The sequence below is a fragment of the Chelon labrosus genome (assembly GCF_963514085.1).
Source record: "Chelon labrosus genome assembly, chromosome: 14".
In the NCBI taxonomy this organism is placed as follows: Eukaryota; Metazoa; Chordata; class Actinopteri; order Mugiliformes; family Mugilidae; genus Chelon; species Chelon labrosus.
The window spans coordinates 23,818,406-23,835,143 of NC_140347.1; the positions used below are offsets into that span (position 1 = coordinate 23,818,406).

The 16,738-nt window shown below is 39.7% G+C and overlaps 1 protein-coding gene across 1 annotated transcript in view; it reads right to left on the reverse strand.

Annotated features, from left to right (window-relative positions):
• LOC311499860 (adhesion G-protein coupled receptor F1-like) overlaps positions 1-16,738 on the reverse strand; it is a gene marked incomplete at its 5' end in the record, with an annotated part of 47,834 nt that overhangs the window by 26,380 nt on the left and 4,716 nt on the right. The window contains one exon of the mRNA XM_084560998.1: positions 15,353-16,732. Coding sequence (XP_084417124.1) covers positions 15,353-16,732 — 1,380 coding nt within the window. The remainder of the gene's footprint in view (positions 1-15,352; positions 16,733-16,738) is intronic.

A 16,738-nucleotide genomic window follows, 5' to 3' on the forward strand; every position in this document is an offset into this window, starting at 1 on the left:
TTCCTGGTTTGTACAATCACCAGGGATCGGAAACTGGCAGGTGACCACTTTCCTTGTGCATAAACAACAACAAAGCACAAAACTCAACCTAGACAGCAGTACGGTGCACACAGCCACATACTGTATCACCAGTAGTTTGCACAAGAACTGCTTTAATAGGGAAATGATGTACTACTGATTTGCCTATGTGTCTGGTGGGGATGTTGGAGGCCCAGTGTTGTAGGGTCCTGATAACTTCTACATCCTTCTACATATATTACATTTTGATTCAGCTCATTTGTTCTGCCCAGGCTGCCACCTGGTGAAACTGGTGAAAGACAGACAGTCAGTTAGCAGCCCGGACAGAGCAAATGAGTTCACAGCCCTCAAGTGTGCCTCCCTCCCCCACACACTCTGGCCTCCAAACCCCCAGCAATCCTGCTCCTCTCCGATTCTCCCCCTCCCCCATTTTATGTCAAGGTGTTTTGTCTTTGGGATGAACCAGTTTCTGTCTCAAGGTGTTGCCAGGTTAGAAGTGAACAGCCACCCTCTCCCCCATAAACTCTCTGGGCCCACTCCCCCTCCCCTCCCCACAAGTTTCCTTGAAGTGGCTCAGCATGTCCCCTCCTGTGGTGCCCCAGTGATTGCCTGGTTTACATAGCAAAAGGAGGGTTCACAGGTGATTAGGATATTAGCTAAAAGCCTTCCAGCCGATCGGCTGCCCTCTGGGTTTTATAGGTAGAGCAAAAAATGCTGGGACTTCTAGTGTTAATAGTTAAATGATGTCCTAATGATTTGCCTTTTGTTTGTTTCAGATTTACCTGCAACAGGGAAGTCCAGAAACTTCACCTTGTAAGGACTGTTGACAGAGCAGTCCAGTCATACATTTTGATCATCACATTTCACTTTCTCTGAAAGTGAAGGGTCCATTGGATTTCTCTCGCTCCTGAGGAATTTTGTACCGGCCCTTCCAGTGTAGTGTAGTTATTACATATGGATAGTCTGATACATCGCATGACTATGGCTAATTGTACATTCTCTTGTGCAGTAGGACGTTGTATGCACACGTCTCAGTCGGACCTATATTTTGAGGGACCGCACATGACCAATCAAAGTCGCCGTTCGCGCTCTAGTGCAACGCTCTGACCGCTCTGACTTCTTTCTTTCAAGCACGAAGATTGGCTAACAAGATAAAACGTCTCTCTACTTTCAAAAAAGAAAAGTTGCTTAACAATAAATGGACAGAGAAATACGCGTTTATTGATATTTATGCAAATCCTGTGTCCTTAATCTGCAAAGAGTGCCTTGACATGTGTAAAGTATATAATTTGAGAAGGCATTTCAACACAACTCATGCTAACTTTTACTCAACTTTCCCACCGGACTCTGCCGCTCGGAGGCAGAAGATATTACCATCACATCATCTACAACAACAGACCTGCTTGCCATAGTTAAACTGATGATGCACAAATTTACCTAGTACTCTCATCGATCCTATAGAACCATTATGCAAAGCCACCAAACAAATAGATCTGGATGATGAATCTTGCAACAAGGGGAAAAAAAAGCTTTCTTTTGTTTAGATGACCAGGATAAGATGACTTGTGTTTTATTTGACTTCCAAGTTTTAACTGCAAATTGTATTATTGATGTGCAAGAGAATCAGAATCAGAATCAGAATCAGCTTTAATGGCCAAGTATGTACACATACAAGGAATTTGACTCCGGCAAAAGAGCAATATACTGTAACCCTGAATGACCTCTCAGATTACTGGTGTCCACTGCTTCCTCATTTTACCCAAATTAAAACAAGGAAGTGATGGTTTTAGGAATTCCCCAACGACTTTAAATCTGTGACATGTTATATTCTTTGACAAACTGATCCAGGTGTGCAATCACCTGCCTCACTATTTACCCCGCATTTACCTAGAAACCTCTCCCTGCTTGGGTTCAAAGTAGAGCCCGACCGATAAAGGATTTTGAAGGCCGATACCGATACAAATATTTGTTGGTTTTAAAAACCGATATTCCGATATATCGGCCGATATTTTTTTTTTTCAGAAACGCGCAACAAAACATTAACAGATTTCCCTAACATTAGCTATTTGTAGTTATTTATGAGTTTTAACTAAAATAATATGATAATGCATCCCTTTACCTGCACTTTTTAAATTCTTTCCATCAAGCTACATCAAACCTTTTTCAATCATCAGTTGCTGCCTGCCTTCTAAAACCTACTATTTAGCGATCTAAATCCATTATGTGACTCGTTAATGCTGCGGCTGAACGACAGTCTGCAACGCACACTTGGTGTCACTGGATTTCACACACGTGTAAAAGAAAAGCTAACTTTTATGCACAAGCTACGTTTGATACTTTTTCTCTATGTCTAAATGTTCACTCCTCGCAAGTCTAACTTACATTTTACACTGCAGGGACTGTAACTAGAGATATGCTAGTTATAAATACAGTAATCATTACAGTACTTTATTTAGGCAGAATAAGTTCGTTGTGGTTTCCAAGCTCATTAATGTTAACGGTCTTCCACTGATAGTGGCATTAGCTAGCTTTGTGGTTAGCTAGTCTATGATGAGCCGTAATTTAGCAATGGATAACGTCATACTGCAAATTGTAAAACATACATTTTCAATATAACAGGCCAAGGAGAGATGATACGTCTCATTGCTATAACTGTCACGCTATTAAAGAAATACTTCAGTCACATTGTCAAAAGTTAAAAGGACAGTCAGTCAACTACACTGTAACAACGTAACGTAATTAGCTAATTCCGCTTCGCTCTCGGCTTATTTAACAGCAGCAAAACTGGACATGATAGTCACGAATTTTGTCATGCTTATTTGAGTTAAGAGAACTGATGGGGATGTTCTTTTAATTGTTATTCAAGCAATGTATGTCTCCTGACCAACTCACTATGAACACACTTCACCGATGATCTTACTCGCGGATAACTGGTTCTCTCTGCCCGACTCTGGCTGGATCAGCACGAGTTATACACGAGTGTTGCCAACAGGGACGGTGTAGAGTGCCCTCTGGTGGACAAACTAAACTATACAACGCCAACACTCATGTGCTGTTTCGTTTTTATTTTATTTTTGAAATATTCATTTATCGGCCATTATAAATGCCGATACCGATAGTTTTAAAAATGCCTAATATCGGCCGATAATATCGGCCGGCCGATATATCGGTCGGGCTCTAGTTCAAAGTAAAACCAAAATCTTGAAAATCTGCCATCAGGTCTCTGTCCAACCTTGACAGACAGAAATATTTTTAACGTTGTGCTAAATTAGCAAGTTATGTGAAGGAGGAATCCCACCAAGTCCAATGGCTTCTCAAAGGGTTTAATTATAACCAACATACAAAGAAAGAAATGATACATGTCTGCTTTACAAATTCAAAACATAATGAGGAATAGACATAGTACATATTATATATAAACATATTGTAACTGGCAACATGCAATAGACCAAATAAACAGCAGAACAAATAAAGACATGCTAATAAAAGAACATACACACATATTCAATTCAATTCAATTCAATTTTATTTATATAGCGTCAATAACAATACAAATCGTCTCAAGACGCTTTACAAAAACCCGGCCTGAAACCCCCAGAGCAAGCCTGAAGGCAACGGTGGCAAGGAAAAACTCCCTTTTAACAGGAAGAAACCTTGAGCAGAACCCAGCTCATATTGAGGGACCCATCTGCCTAAGGCCAGCCGGGTACAGACAGAAGAAAGAGAGAAGAGAACAGCAAAGAGAGAAGAGAACAGCAACATATATCAACACATATCCTTGATATATATTTCCTTGATATATATGTGTGTATACACACATATATATGTATACACACACATATGTGTATGTGTATATATATGTATACACACACACACACACACACACACACACATATATAAGTAATTGCTTGCACCTATACCTGCTGGAATTAAATCTGGTTGAAAGGATCATCCAGGACAATTTATCATTCTGATGCCACACTGTGAGTAAACAAGATCACTCAGCTGTGTCAGACAGCCGTGCCTTGCCTAACTGATTTGAGTTGCTAAGTAAACCAAAAGAAGAGCCAGTATGCGTTGTAAAGTTTTTCTTGTATTTACTCCCTCAATGTATTTTATCACAGACTGGGCACAAGTACACACACACAAATGTTGTAAAGGACAAATATAATATTATACATCCAATATAATGTAGCAAGTGGAGGAGTCTGCCCCACCTTCAAACAACTAAGAGACTGTTTATGTTCAGGAACATTTATGAAATGTTCCGCAACAGTTACTAAGTGATAGTTTATACGTTTGGAGCTGTCAGGTTAATAGTGGTGACAGATTCACAGCCTGAGTCTGATGGTTGTAGCGTTCATTGGTATCCAGGCCATGCTGAGTTTGTAGTTTTGAGGAAAATAAAACTTTGAATAAAACTGCCTTCTTGGGGTCATGTGGTGTATGGGGCATGACAAGTGCAAATGGATCTCTGTCTAAAGTGATGTTTATTTACGGGGTCCTCGCAATGTATAATATCCTAATACTTGCTGGTGTGTATTTCATACTGTTGTCGTGAGCAGTTTTTGGACAATATAGAAATTTTAAAGTTTAGTAAGTTTTGTAAAGTTTACTTTAGTGTCTTTGGGGTGTAATATAATAATTTCAGATCATTATTTAACTATTATACATGTAACGTGTCATAGAGGCTAGTGATGTGTCGTTAAGGAACGAGCCGTCTCTAAGAGCTGATTCTTTGTAGTGAACGAGAAAAGCCAAACCCAAAGCTTCGGCAGCTCCTACGAATCTAGAAACTAGACAACACAGTCTCACACCTTGTCGTCACATGCTGCCGTTTGGTCATTTAGCCCTGACATCCTAAGCCGAGTTTTTTAAGTTTTATTGTTGATTCGCCTTCTAGTATACTATCTAGAATTACTACGGGGGATAATTAACGTTATAAGAGCTAACGTTAAATTAAAACAACTAGCCAAAAGTTATTTTTTTGAAAAGTAAGCTAGCATGATAACAGTTATGTAAATATGACTTTTAGAAGACGTCAGGAGGACATGCACAGGTGAATATCATGTTTGTAACCATGTTGCTGAAGCTAAATAAAGTTGTTTAAAAAGTGAAAACCTGGAATGGAAAAGGACGGACAGATAAGACAGGTGTCCATTGCGTCTGTAAGCAGATTTTCAAATGCTATTATCATACTTTACATATTTAATTTACCAATCACAGTATCTATTGTTCTGAAGAGAAAGCGTTTGTTGAAGTAGTTAAGTAATATATTAATTTATAACTGCCCTACTGTCTGAAATCAGACATGGTCCCTGAGAACTTGAGGCCCTCTTGACAGGTCAGAGTGATCATGGGATTTAAAAGTGTGAAGTAGTACACAATGTACATACTAGATTGTGTACCACATGCATACTGTGTTACATAATGCACCTTTTTATCTAACTTGGCTACACTAATTTATCACGTCATCTTCAGATATAGGCTGTTGCATACATATACAGAATGTGGATCATTAAGCCAGGTATTCTGATTACAAAATGTCTGCATACCTGAGGAACGTGTCGTTGGAAATTGTACATTTTCCAATAATTTTAAAGCAATTTAACAGTAATACTTAATGCTGTCTATCTATCTGTCTTGCAGAGGGACAAAGTGGAAAAACTCCTGGGAGCCAAAAGACAACATTCAAAGGTAACATCCTGAAATAGACTGTTACTGTGTCATAGTGATTTTGTTATTGTTGCTGTGTTGTATGCCAGTTATGGAGACTGACAGTTATTATATATTCTTTGATATATTTGCTTTATGATCTGTTTTGCTTGATCTTTGAGGAGACAGGCTACATGAATTAATTAATTAATTCATCTTCTATACCCGCTTATTCCTGTTAAGGGTCGCGGGGTCTGCTGGAGCCTATCCCAGCTGTCATCGGGCGAGAGGCGGGGTACACCCTGGACAGGTCACCAGTCTATCGCAGGGCTAACACTGAGAGATAGACAACCATTCACACTCACGTGCACACCTATGGCCAATTAGAATCACCAATGAACCTAACCAGGATGTCTCTGGACGGCGGGAAGAAGCGGGAGTACCCGGAGAGAACCCACGCAGACACAGGGAGAACATGCAAACTCCACACAGAAAGGCCCAGTCGGCCCATGGATTCGAACCGGTGACCTTCTCGCTGTGAGGCATCAGTGCTAACCACCCTGGCTACGTGAATGATAAATGTTAATGTCTGGTAATGTTTAAAAATAAAATACCTGCCACCTGTCTCTGTCTGTGTTCATTTCCATTCAATTCAGTTTCATGATTGTTTACAGTTTATAAATTAGCAGCCTGAATAGGTTTGTTTTCACTAAAAAAGGGTGAGGGGTTAACAGACAACTTCATCCAATCACACCCATTACAGTAGCTTAGCCAGCATAAAAGACAAGCCCATGTCATCGAGAAGTACATTCTTACCCATCAGCTGAATTTTTTTTTTTTAACACTTTATTTATGGAATTTTTCAGATTAATATTACAGCAAATAAGAAACAAGAAGACAAAGACCAATACATAAACTAAGAGAATAAAAATAAAAGGCCAACAATAACACAGACATGTAAAATAAAATTAAAAAAATAAAAAAATAAAAAAGTAGTAAGGGGGCGAAAGTCACAGCAGTACTAACAGCTCCACTGTACAACTGTTCATCTTACCAGAGAGGTGCGTAAGTAAGATAAAAGGGTTAAGAGAGCATCATTGGTCAGTCATATGATCTAGTACTGGGTTCCATATCCTGGAGAATTTCAAGGGATTACCAGAAAGTTCATATCTCAGTCTCTCCACATGTAAAATGCTCATGAGTTCCTTCTGCCAAGTCTCAAACTTGGGGGCTAAATCGGACTTCCACATTTTCAGTATGTATCTCTTAGCAATCATCATGCCAAAAGTAAAAGCAGTACGCATGCTATAATCCATCTTTTTTAAAGTATTAGAGTGTCCTAACAGAGCAGTTTCAGGGTCAGGTGTTACTATTAAGTTAAAGGCAGAGGAAAACCATTGGAAAATGAGAGACCAAAAGTTGTGTAGTTTTGGGCAGGACCAGAAAAGGTGTGCAAGAGAGCCTTCGGCTGCATTGCATCTATTACACAGTGGAGACAGATTAGGGAAAATTTTATGTAATCTAGTTTTAGAATAATGTAATCTGTGAACTATCTTGTACTGGATCAGCTGAAGCCTAGCATTAATCGAGCAAGATTTAATGTTTGTTAATACCTCCTCCCAAGATTCATTGTCAATTTCAATACCAAGATCATCTTCCCAGGTTTGTTTAATCTTAATAGTAGATGAATCCAGGGTACTTGAGAAGTAACTAACCAGCCCTGAGATCAGGTGTTTTGCTTCAGGGGGGCCCAGGAGGGCTTCGAGCAATGCATCTTTGTTAGGTGGTAAACCGAGTGACTTAGTAGCCTGTCTAGCATAATGTCTCAGTTGTAGGTATCTGAAAAAGTCGACTTTTGAAAGAGAAAATTTGGACTGCAGTTGTTCGAAAGAGCCAAAGTTTCCATCAATATAAAGGTCTTTTAGACTAACAATACCTTACAGCTCCACTCTCTGAAGGCTCTGTCCGTAAGAGATGGTAAAAAGTCATGGTTTTGCCAGATTGGAGCGTTTACAGAGGTGTCTGGAAGCGCACAACATTTTCTGATTTGATTCCAGATCCTCTGAGCATTTAACAGAACAAAGTGATCTTTCCTGTAGGCTGCAGAAGACCTTGGGGAGGAGAAAAGGAGAGCAGGGAGAGAAGTATTTCTCGTTAGGCTTTTTTCAATGGTTAACCAAGGAGGTGGGATGAACCTGTCCCCTCTCTCAAAGCCATACTGCCAGTACACCATAACTCTAACATTGGCCGCCCAGTAGTAATGCAAAAAACACGGTAAACCCAGGCCCCCACATTCCCTTGGTTTTTGAAGGTGGCTTTTAGAGATCCTATGAGATTTATACCCCCAAACAAACGGTATGATGATGGAGTCAAGAAGCTTAAAGAAAGATTTGGGAATAAAGATAGGGACGTTCTGAAATAAATACAAAAATCTCGGTAGCCAAACCATCTTAATGGCATTAACTCGTCCAATCAAGGATAGAGGCAGAGTTCTCCATTTTTCTATATTCTCCTTGAGTTTGTTCAATTTTTCTGTGAAATTCAGTTTAAAAAGGGCGCTTGGCTTTTTGGATATTTTAATGCCCAGATATTTCACATAGTCAGGGACTATTATAAAATGAGTGGACGACAAGAATAGTTGGTCCAGGTCATTAGCTAATGATATGAGCTCGCTCTTCTGCCAGTTAATAGTATAACCGGAGACCTCTCCGAAGGAGTCGATAAGTTGGAGTAAATGTGGTATTGATTGTTCCGGGTTGGATACAAAAAGGACCACGTCATCCGCATAAAGAGAAATCTTATGATCAACTCCACCTAGCGTTATAGGTTTGATGAGGACATGTTCCCTCACTCTAATTGCCAGGGGTTCAATGGCCAATGCAAAGAGGAGTGGCGAGAGGGGGCACCCCTGCCGTGTCCCTCTCTGCAAAGGGAAGGAGGGTGACCGGTCCAGATTAGTGAGAACAGATGCCGTTGGTTGGAAGTATATCATGCGTACCCAGGATATAAAGGATGGACCAAGACCGAACTTTTCCAGAACCCCCGTAAGGCACGGCCATTCCACCTGGTCGAAAGCCTTCTCTGCGTCTAGACACAGGATGGTTTGCTTAGAAGATTTGTCCAAAGAATAATACATAATGTCCATAACGCGTCTAACATTGAAGAAGGAGTATCGATTTTGGGATGAAACCCGTCTGATCAGTGTGAATGATGGATTCTATACACTTATTTAACCTATTTGCAAGTATTTTAGTGAATATCTTAAAATCTAGGTTGAGCATGGAAACTGGACGATATGATGAAGGCTCAGTTTCATCCCTGTCCTGTTTCAACAACAGCGAAATGTTAGCATCATACAAAGTTGGAGGGAGTCTTTCAGATTCCATTGAGTGGGAAAACATTCAATGTAAAATTGGAGTTATCTGATTTGCAAATTTCTTATAAAATTCAATGCCAAAACCATCCGGTCCCGGGCTTTTCCCGTTTTGCATCGATCTAATAGAATCTAATATTTCTTCTGGGGATATTTCTGCATTTAGGGCTTCACGTGAGGTGTCGTCTAGTTTTGGTGTGTTTAGGTCTTTTAACCAATTATCCACATCACCTGTAGCTTTAGATCTATAAAGCTCCTCATAATATTCTTTGAATTTTTGTGCTTATATTGCTTGTTAATTACTCAGAATTGATTTAGTTTTGATTAACATTTATTGTTAAAGGCATAAGCCGTGAATCTGTAGTTACACTATAGGTGAGGATAGAAGTTACAATATTCTGAAATCAAGGAATGCCCCCTGTCACATATCCTCATTAGTGTTTTGTTGAGATGCTGTTTTTTCATTGAAACACACAGATGTCAGAAATGACCTACTGGACATCATAACAACGGTATGTGTAACTGATTTACTCAAAGTCCCTTGACAAATAGCTGTTGTGATGTTAGTTTACACACAGGTTCAAGATGTCTGGTGGAATTAATTGGCAAAAACAAATGAACAGATACAATATAAATTACTAATTCAGTTGTAAATCTGTCAGATATGATTACCTTACATGATTTTTTCTCATTGTTTAAAAAAAATACTTATTTCATGGGCTAAGTCCTCAAAAGGCTCTCTGAATCTAAGCCTGAGCACAGCTGTGTTCATGAAATGTGAAAATCCATATTTTGTTGTAGGACTATAATAAAGATATTGTTGGAAAGGTCTCAATGTGGGGAATAACATATCTTAGTTTAGGGGTTGTAACTGACTCCTTCTTTGAACTATTGACCTTTGAACCCTGACTTCTGAGATGTTTTGAAGGCTTGTAATTCTGCATCAAAAGGGGCTATAGACATGGGACAAAGTGCTGTAGAAAGCTTATGAACTCTGCCTTTTGTGCCTGTGTGACTATACCTGGTGGATATAGACAGAAAGTGGGAGCGCTGTCCAAAATGGTATCTTTTCACCCACTTGACAATTATATGCTTAAATTCTGGTCACAGAAATGTGTTTCCCACACCCTTAAACCCCCGGCTATGTATTCATTTTATTATTTATATCCTCCTATTCGAGGAAATCACTAATCGTGGTAGAAACTACAAATCCCTTGAGCTGCGACATGTAGCTTGATACCAAGTCACGTGATATTTGAAGTTTTTTCATTTTCAAACATATATGTTAAAATAGGGTTGTAAAAAAGATATATATACTGATTACACTAGCGATGACATTGCTTTAAGTCGATATATGTTAAGAAAAAGTAAAGAGAGTTTATTTAGGATGTGTTTAGAACCGCGCAATATAGATTTACGCCAAACAGCAATGCAGTTTGGTTCTCCCGCTTCAGTAGGCAGGGTTTGGATTGGTTTATCTGCTGAACAAATGAAATATTTACTACAGCCGAACTTGTAATGGCAGTGATTATAGTTGCTTTAAGTTAAGAAATGACATACAACACTGCATTTTAGTCGTTTATTTGAAAATATTATGAAGCTTTGCTGTAGCTTGGTTGAGCGGCAGAAACCGAACGCAGCCAATCCACGGCGGACAGCTATAGACAGGAATCGAATGAGTCCATCTACGTCACTACGCTTTCTGCCTAACTTCCAACCAGGCGTTATATGGATAAACTGATCACATATTGGGGATCTACACCGTTACTTTCTAGCATGAAAAAATATTAAAACTTAATAAAGTGACGTATTAACAGCTATAGAGCGGGAATTAAAACAGCTTTTAGCCTGCTTATTACAGATGCCGCTAGAGGGCACCAGCGCGGCTAGTCACCCCCAAACGTAACACTGGGTCGTAATTTGGGTGCATGAAAAACGACAACTGTGGTCGTTCTGTAGAGGAGGACAGTCTGGATAGATTTGAATGCAAATCCCTCATCTTTGTATTTTGACGGAAAGGGGGTTAGCCATCCAGCGGTTTGCCTGCGCTGGAAATATGTTTTTTGGCGATTGATTTTGTGTTACAAATGTGTATTTTGCAGTACCGTGCGGCGCATATGCTGAATACAGAATTCTAGGGCAGAGTCTGCTGGTTTTGTTTACCCATAGCAACGGTTGCTATGCGTCGCAGGTTGAAAATGAGATCGTAGAGACAAGTAAAAAAAAAAAAAAAGGTAAAGAAAAAGTAGGCACACTAACTATAGCCATTGTAAATTGAAATACATACCTGCCAACTTTTCAAAAAACCTTGGAGTGAGATTTTGTTGTGGGTGACCAAAATTATGCTGTGCACGCAGTCACACAAATTGGTGGCTCAGATATAAGATAATTGGAATTAATTTGATGTTGTACCCATGTTGTACCCTGCATTCTGGTGGTTTGTGGGGAGGTCCAAAGCTGTTGATAGGGGCAGCCCACTGAAGATGGACAATATTGGTTACATTAGGCGTGTTCGACTTCATGCAGATCTGTGCAGATCTGACTTGACGTGATGCATGCTGGGTTGGTCATGCTCATAGACCTCGAATATGATTGGTTAAAATGAACTTGTTCAACCCAGCATGCCTCACGTCAAGTCAGATCTGCACAGATCTGCATGAAGTCGAACACGCCTATTCTGTGAAGCAGACATAGCTGAAGGTCCACCCCCAGGAGATTTTGGATTAAGTAGATGTGGTTTCCAGCATTCTAGTGGATTTTTGGGCAGTCTGCTAAAGATGTGCAATACCTGAACTTATTCTGATTCATGTTCGGCATCATGACTTGTAGGTCTTAGTCTGTAGACTTGAGCTGAACATTCAACCAGAAAACTATCGGTGTGCTGGCTGTTCTGTCAGTGTGTTTCTCTGCCTTTTGTCACTTGGATGGTTCTTAAAAAAAAAATAAAAGGTTTCGCTTTTGTCCTGGCAAAGGTCTTTTATGGGACATCTTTGAAACCTTAAAGAATTCAAATGGTCATATGGTTTAATATCTCTACTCTCAGTTACAAAAACATGCCCATCTCTATTGCACAAATTTCCTGTATTTATGTTAAATTCTTTGGAATACATCTTACCTGTTTTCCTGGTCCAACAGAAAAAGTCTTCATCCACAGTGAGCCCTTTTCTTTGGCCTGTTAATAAAAAGATAAATGCCATGTGAGTAAATAAACAATGCTATGAGCTGATGTTTTGAGAATGCAGTAGCCTAATACCACGTTAACAAGGTGCTCTTCAGCTGCTTACGACAGCTGAGTTTACATTCACCACACTAAATCATGTTAACACGGACAAACACAAAAAAATTATTTCTTTCAACATTTAAAGTTTAAGAGAATGAGTAGGTTACTCAATTGGACGACATTTCATTGTTACATACCTAGTCTCAGCTCAGATTCTCTTCTTTATCAGACTTCTCAAAGTAGTTTCTGGTTTCTCCTGCTGTCTTGGCGGTCTCTCTTCTTCTGTGTACTTCGGGGTGCAGGCATAGATAGTAAAGGGGTGCACTGTAGGTGTAGCGCAGCGCAAAGGTTCAGGGGCGCTCATCAGCGCCATCTACCGTCGTGGAGTATGAAAAGGAACAGAAGAGTCTCGGACCAAGATCGGATTTTTTTTTTGCGTGAGAAATTGGATGTGTGCCGTGAGTGCGTGTGAAAACAGGCAAAACCGTGTGTCACACAGCGAAAGCGTGAGAGTTGGCAGCTCTAGAAATACTATCGACAAAATATCCCACCTAAATTAAGGTATGTGTTAAGCCTACAGCAAATATGCAGTCCTGTAACTCCAGTAATTATGTCATTTTAATGTATACTTCATGTAAAGTCATGGTAGCGAAGACAAGGGTTTCTTTTTTTTCTTTTTTTTTTTTTTTTTTTAATTTGTATTTTATTAGTGTTCAGAATCTCACATACATCTATTCCAGATTTCCATATTCTATGACAAACAATAAACTTATTCTCTTACTTTTTCAGGTATATAAAAAAAACAATTTAAACATACAATTGAAAAAACACAACAATAACAAAATTACAAATGAAACAGGGATATGTCATCTTCAGTAAAGTAAAGAAATACAGTCAGGCCATTTATTTGTGACATAATTGCACCACTTTTGCCAGTGCTCAAGGAATATTTCCATTCTTTGGTTAACATGAGCTGTTATCTGCTCCATTCTGTAGATTTCTGTTACAATGTCTCTCCATGAAGTAATTGTTGGACACTCTGGTAATAGCCATTTTCTAGTTATAGTCTTTTTACTGGCCACCAGCATTGCATTCATCAAGTGTTTATCCCCTTTCAGCCAACCGTGAGGTATATTTCCAAGATATAGAGTCTTAAAGTCCAAAGGAATGTCCTCACAAAATATGTCCTGTAAGGCATTGTGCATCTCCTTCCAAAAGTTTTTAATGCTGGGACAGTCCCAGAAGATATGGAAATGGTTTGCACCTTGGTGTCCACACTTTCTCCAGCAAATAGGGATGTTATCACTATAATGACCTGTCAAGGGCTTCTGCCCCACGAAAATGTATGTTCACCGCACCAATGATTGTTCAGCATATGCGCCGCACGGTACTGCAAAATACACATTTGTGACACAAAATCAGTCGCCAAAAAACATATTTCCAGCGCAGGCAAACCGCTGGATGGCTAACCCCCTTTCCGTCAAAATACAAAGATGAGGGATTTGCATTCAAATCTATCGGATGACCCTCTACGACGTCAAGCGACGAAGAGGGGGCCCCCTAGACGTCGGCTTAGGACATCAGGGCTAAATGACCAAACGGCAGCATGTGACGACAAGGTGTGAGACTGTGTTGAACTAGACATCCAAGCTGAGGCATCTGGTATGTCAGAATGCCAACCTGCTCTAAAGACATTTATTTAAAGTGTCCTAATGTTTAGACTTTGGCCTGTATTTAATTGATTTGTTTGCTGTGCTTCAGTTGTTCATTTAAACCTTTGATTAAAATAATAGTAACTGTATTTTTGTATGACAAAAATGCATTAAAATAAGGCTTCTATGAAAACAGTGAATGAGACATTGCTTACCAACACGTAAAACTATTCATAATAGGTAAATTACGATAAAACAGAAGGCTCCGAGTGAAACAAAACAAAGAGCCATTTTGGAGCCGTTTGGGAGCCATATGAGTCGGCTCTTCTTGGGAGCTGAGCCAAAGCTGGTTTGCATAGCTAGTTGTTATTCTGACTGACTAGATGAGAGAGAGTCACTGGATGATGGACCAGGTGACACGTTGTTGCCATCAGAAAACTGACAAGAAAACAACATGACTCAGTCTGTGGCAAAACAATAAAACAGCAGATCTGTACTAAAACAAGAGAAGAATAAAAACTTTGTAAGCATTTTCACCGCAAATATCTCCATATTATCAACAATCACAGGTGTGTTTTTGAACCTCATTTCCCAGAGATCCAAACAGTGTCGTGTGTGACATTGTCATTCAGACTCTGTCTAGCCACTTTCTTGTCCAAACCCAGTCTACTTGTAGGGATTCCAGCGCTGGTACTCTACAACAAAATTAAGAGTAAACGCATGATCCATCACAATATTTGAAAACAACCAATTAGCTGGAAAAAAATATATATTATTCAGAAAATTGTTATTACCTTCGTCCCACTGTTGTGTTGTTGTTGCGAATTGTGACCACACCTGTAAAGTTTCATCTCAGAAATAAGCACACTGCTATACAACAAGCATCAAGCATTTATTTTTAGAGGAAACTGTGAAGTTCAAAGTTGGGAATCGTTGGCAATGTTTTGGGTTTCTAATTTTCAAGCTCATCATTTCAATCAAATCAAGCTATATTTGTTCAAGTTGCTCAGCCAAACACCACAGGAAGCTTGTTTTCCTTGCATGAGGATGTTGCTATTATACTTTCTTGAACGTGTAGAGGAATGTGAAAATCTGCCACTTTGGGATCATAAACGGACGTAGACAAACCATGAAGTAGCCCTTAAAGGTGGACATTTATCCCAAGTTATCCGTTTAAATCTACATCACACATTAATCAGCTACACAAGATGTGGATTCTACATCAGAGTTGGCTTTTAATTATGCTGATTAAAATGTATATTGAGACAGACATACCTTTTTGTCCAACAGTGTTCCAAACACCAATATGAAGAAACCCTTTAAAGAAACAAAGAGTCAGCTATAAGGGATTCAGTGATAGCAGACAATCCAATAAATAATGTAGGTAGTACAATATAATATACAGATCAGCTTTATTAAATACTGAATTAGTACCTGCAGTGAATTGAACAATGCAAATGCAAAATGAAATCCTTTGTTGTCTGGGTCGGCAATGGTTCCAACTCCCAGGCCCCAAGTTAATCCGAAACCTGGCGTGAGCACAACCAAACTCCTGGCAATAACCATAATCATGTGCCTCTCAGTTGCTTGGGCAGCACTCCGTCCTACCTTTCTCCTCAACATTTTGTATATCACCACAAGAAGGATTATGAGGTTTATCAGCACTATTGACAGCACAGGTGTCACAAATGCCAGTAGAGCCTTGGACTCGTGCCAGCTGAGCCAGCAGGACCCAGTCCTTTGGACGTATTCATTCCTGGGTGCAGTTACAGCTATGGTGAGGGTTACAATGATGATGGGTGCCCCATAGCCTAGAGAGAATCCAATGGCCAACATAGATGTTTTAGACAACCCCCCTTCAAAGACAGCAACCGTACGGTAGAGCAACAGCAGACCAGATGCTAACATCCAGAAGAAGAGGGCTAAGTAGAAAAAATGGATGAAAAATGTAACTGCAGTGCATGCTGGGCTGTTTGTCTCCTTTGTGTCTGAAATGAATGCTCCAATAATAAACCAAACGTCTGCAATCAGAAGAGACACTGCAATGTTAACAATGGAAACATGACGCAAATAAGACGTGTTGTTCTTTCTTATTTTTCTCCATACGACAGATTCAATGATGAGACATATGAACAAGGAACCTATGGATATACCAATTCCAATGTAGGTTATATAGTCCAAGACAGGGTCATTGAAACTGTTGGGTGACATAAGGATAGAGAAGGAGGTCAGATGGTTGCAGTGACATGTGACACTTCTGTTGACACTGAATACCAATTCACAGCCCTGGTCATCCCATCCTCCAAGACCATCAAAGAAGTTGAAGTTCCAGAAAACACATTGAGGATTGTCCAGAGTGTTGTTTATGACATCAAATGTGAGTGAGATGTTATTGACAGTACCACTGGATTGAACTAGTACAATCCTGCCATTGATGACATTGAGGGATGAATTGTCTTCGTCTCTTGCGGGAAGTACTTTATCCATTGAGGAGAATGTTATAACAGTGATTGACTTATTTCCTCCATCAGACTCTGGTATGTCTATCTCAACTGAAGAATTGAAATGAGCACTGAAAGTGTCTGTGAATGTAGTTTTGTTCAAGAGAATAAAAGGAGTATCAATGTCAAAAGTGTCATTGGTAAGGCCTCTTGTTATAGTCTCAAGAGACTGCAACAATAATGAGCTGACACTTTCAGCTGTGGGGATGTTACTTCTTGTTAATGACATGTTTCTGGTATCATTGGTGTTCAGAAAGTTCCATGACTCTCTGGCCTCGTCTGTGGTGAGAACACCTGCAGTTAACAGCACATCCTAAAT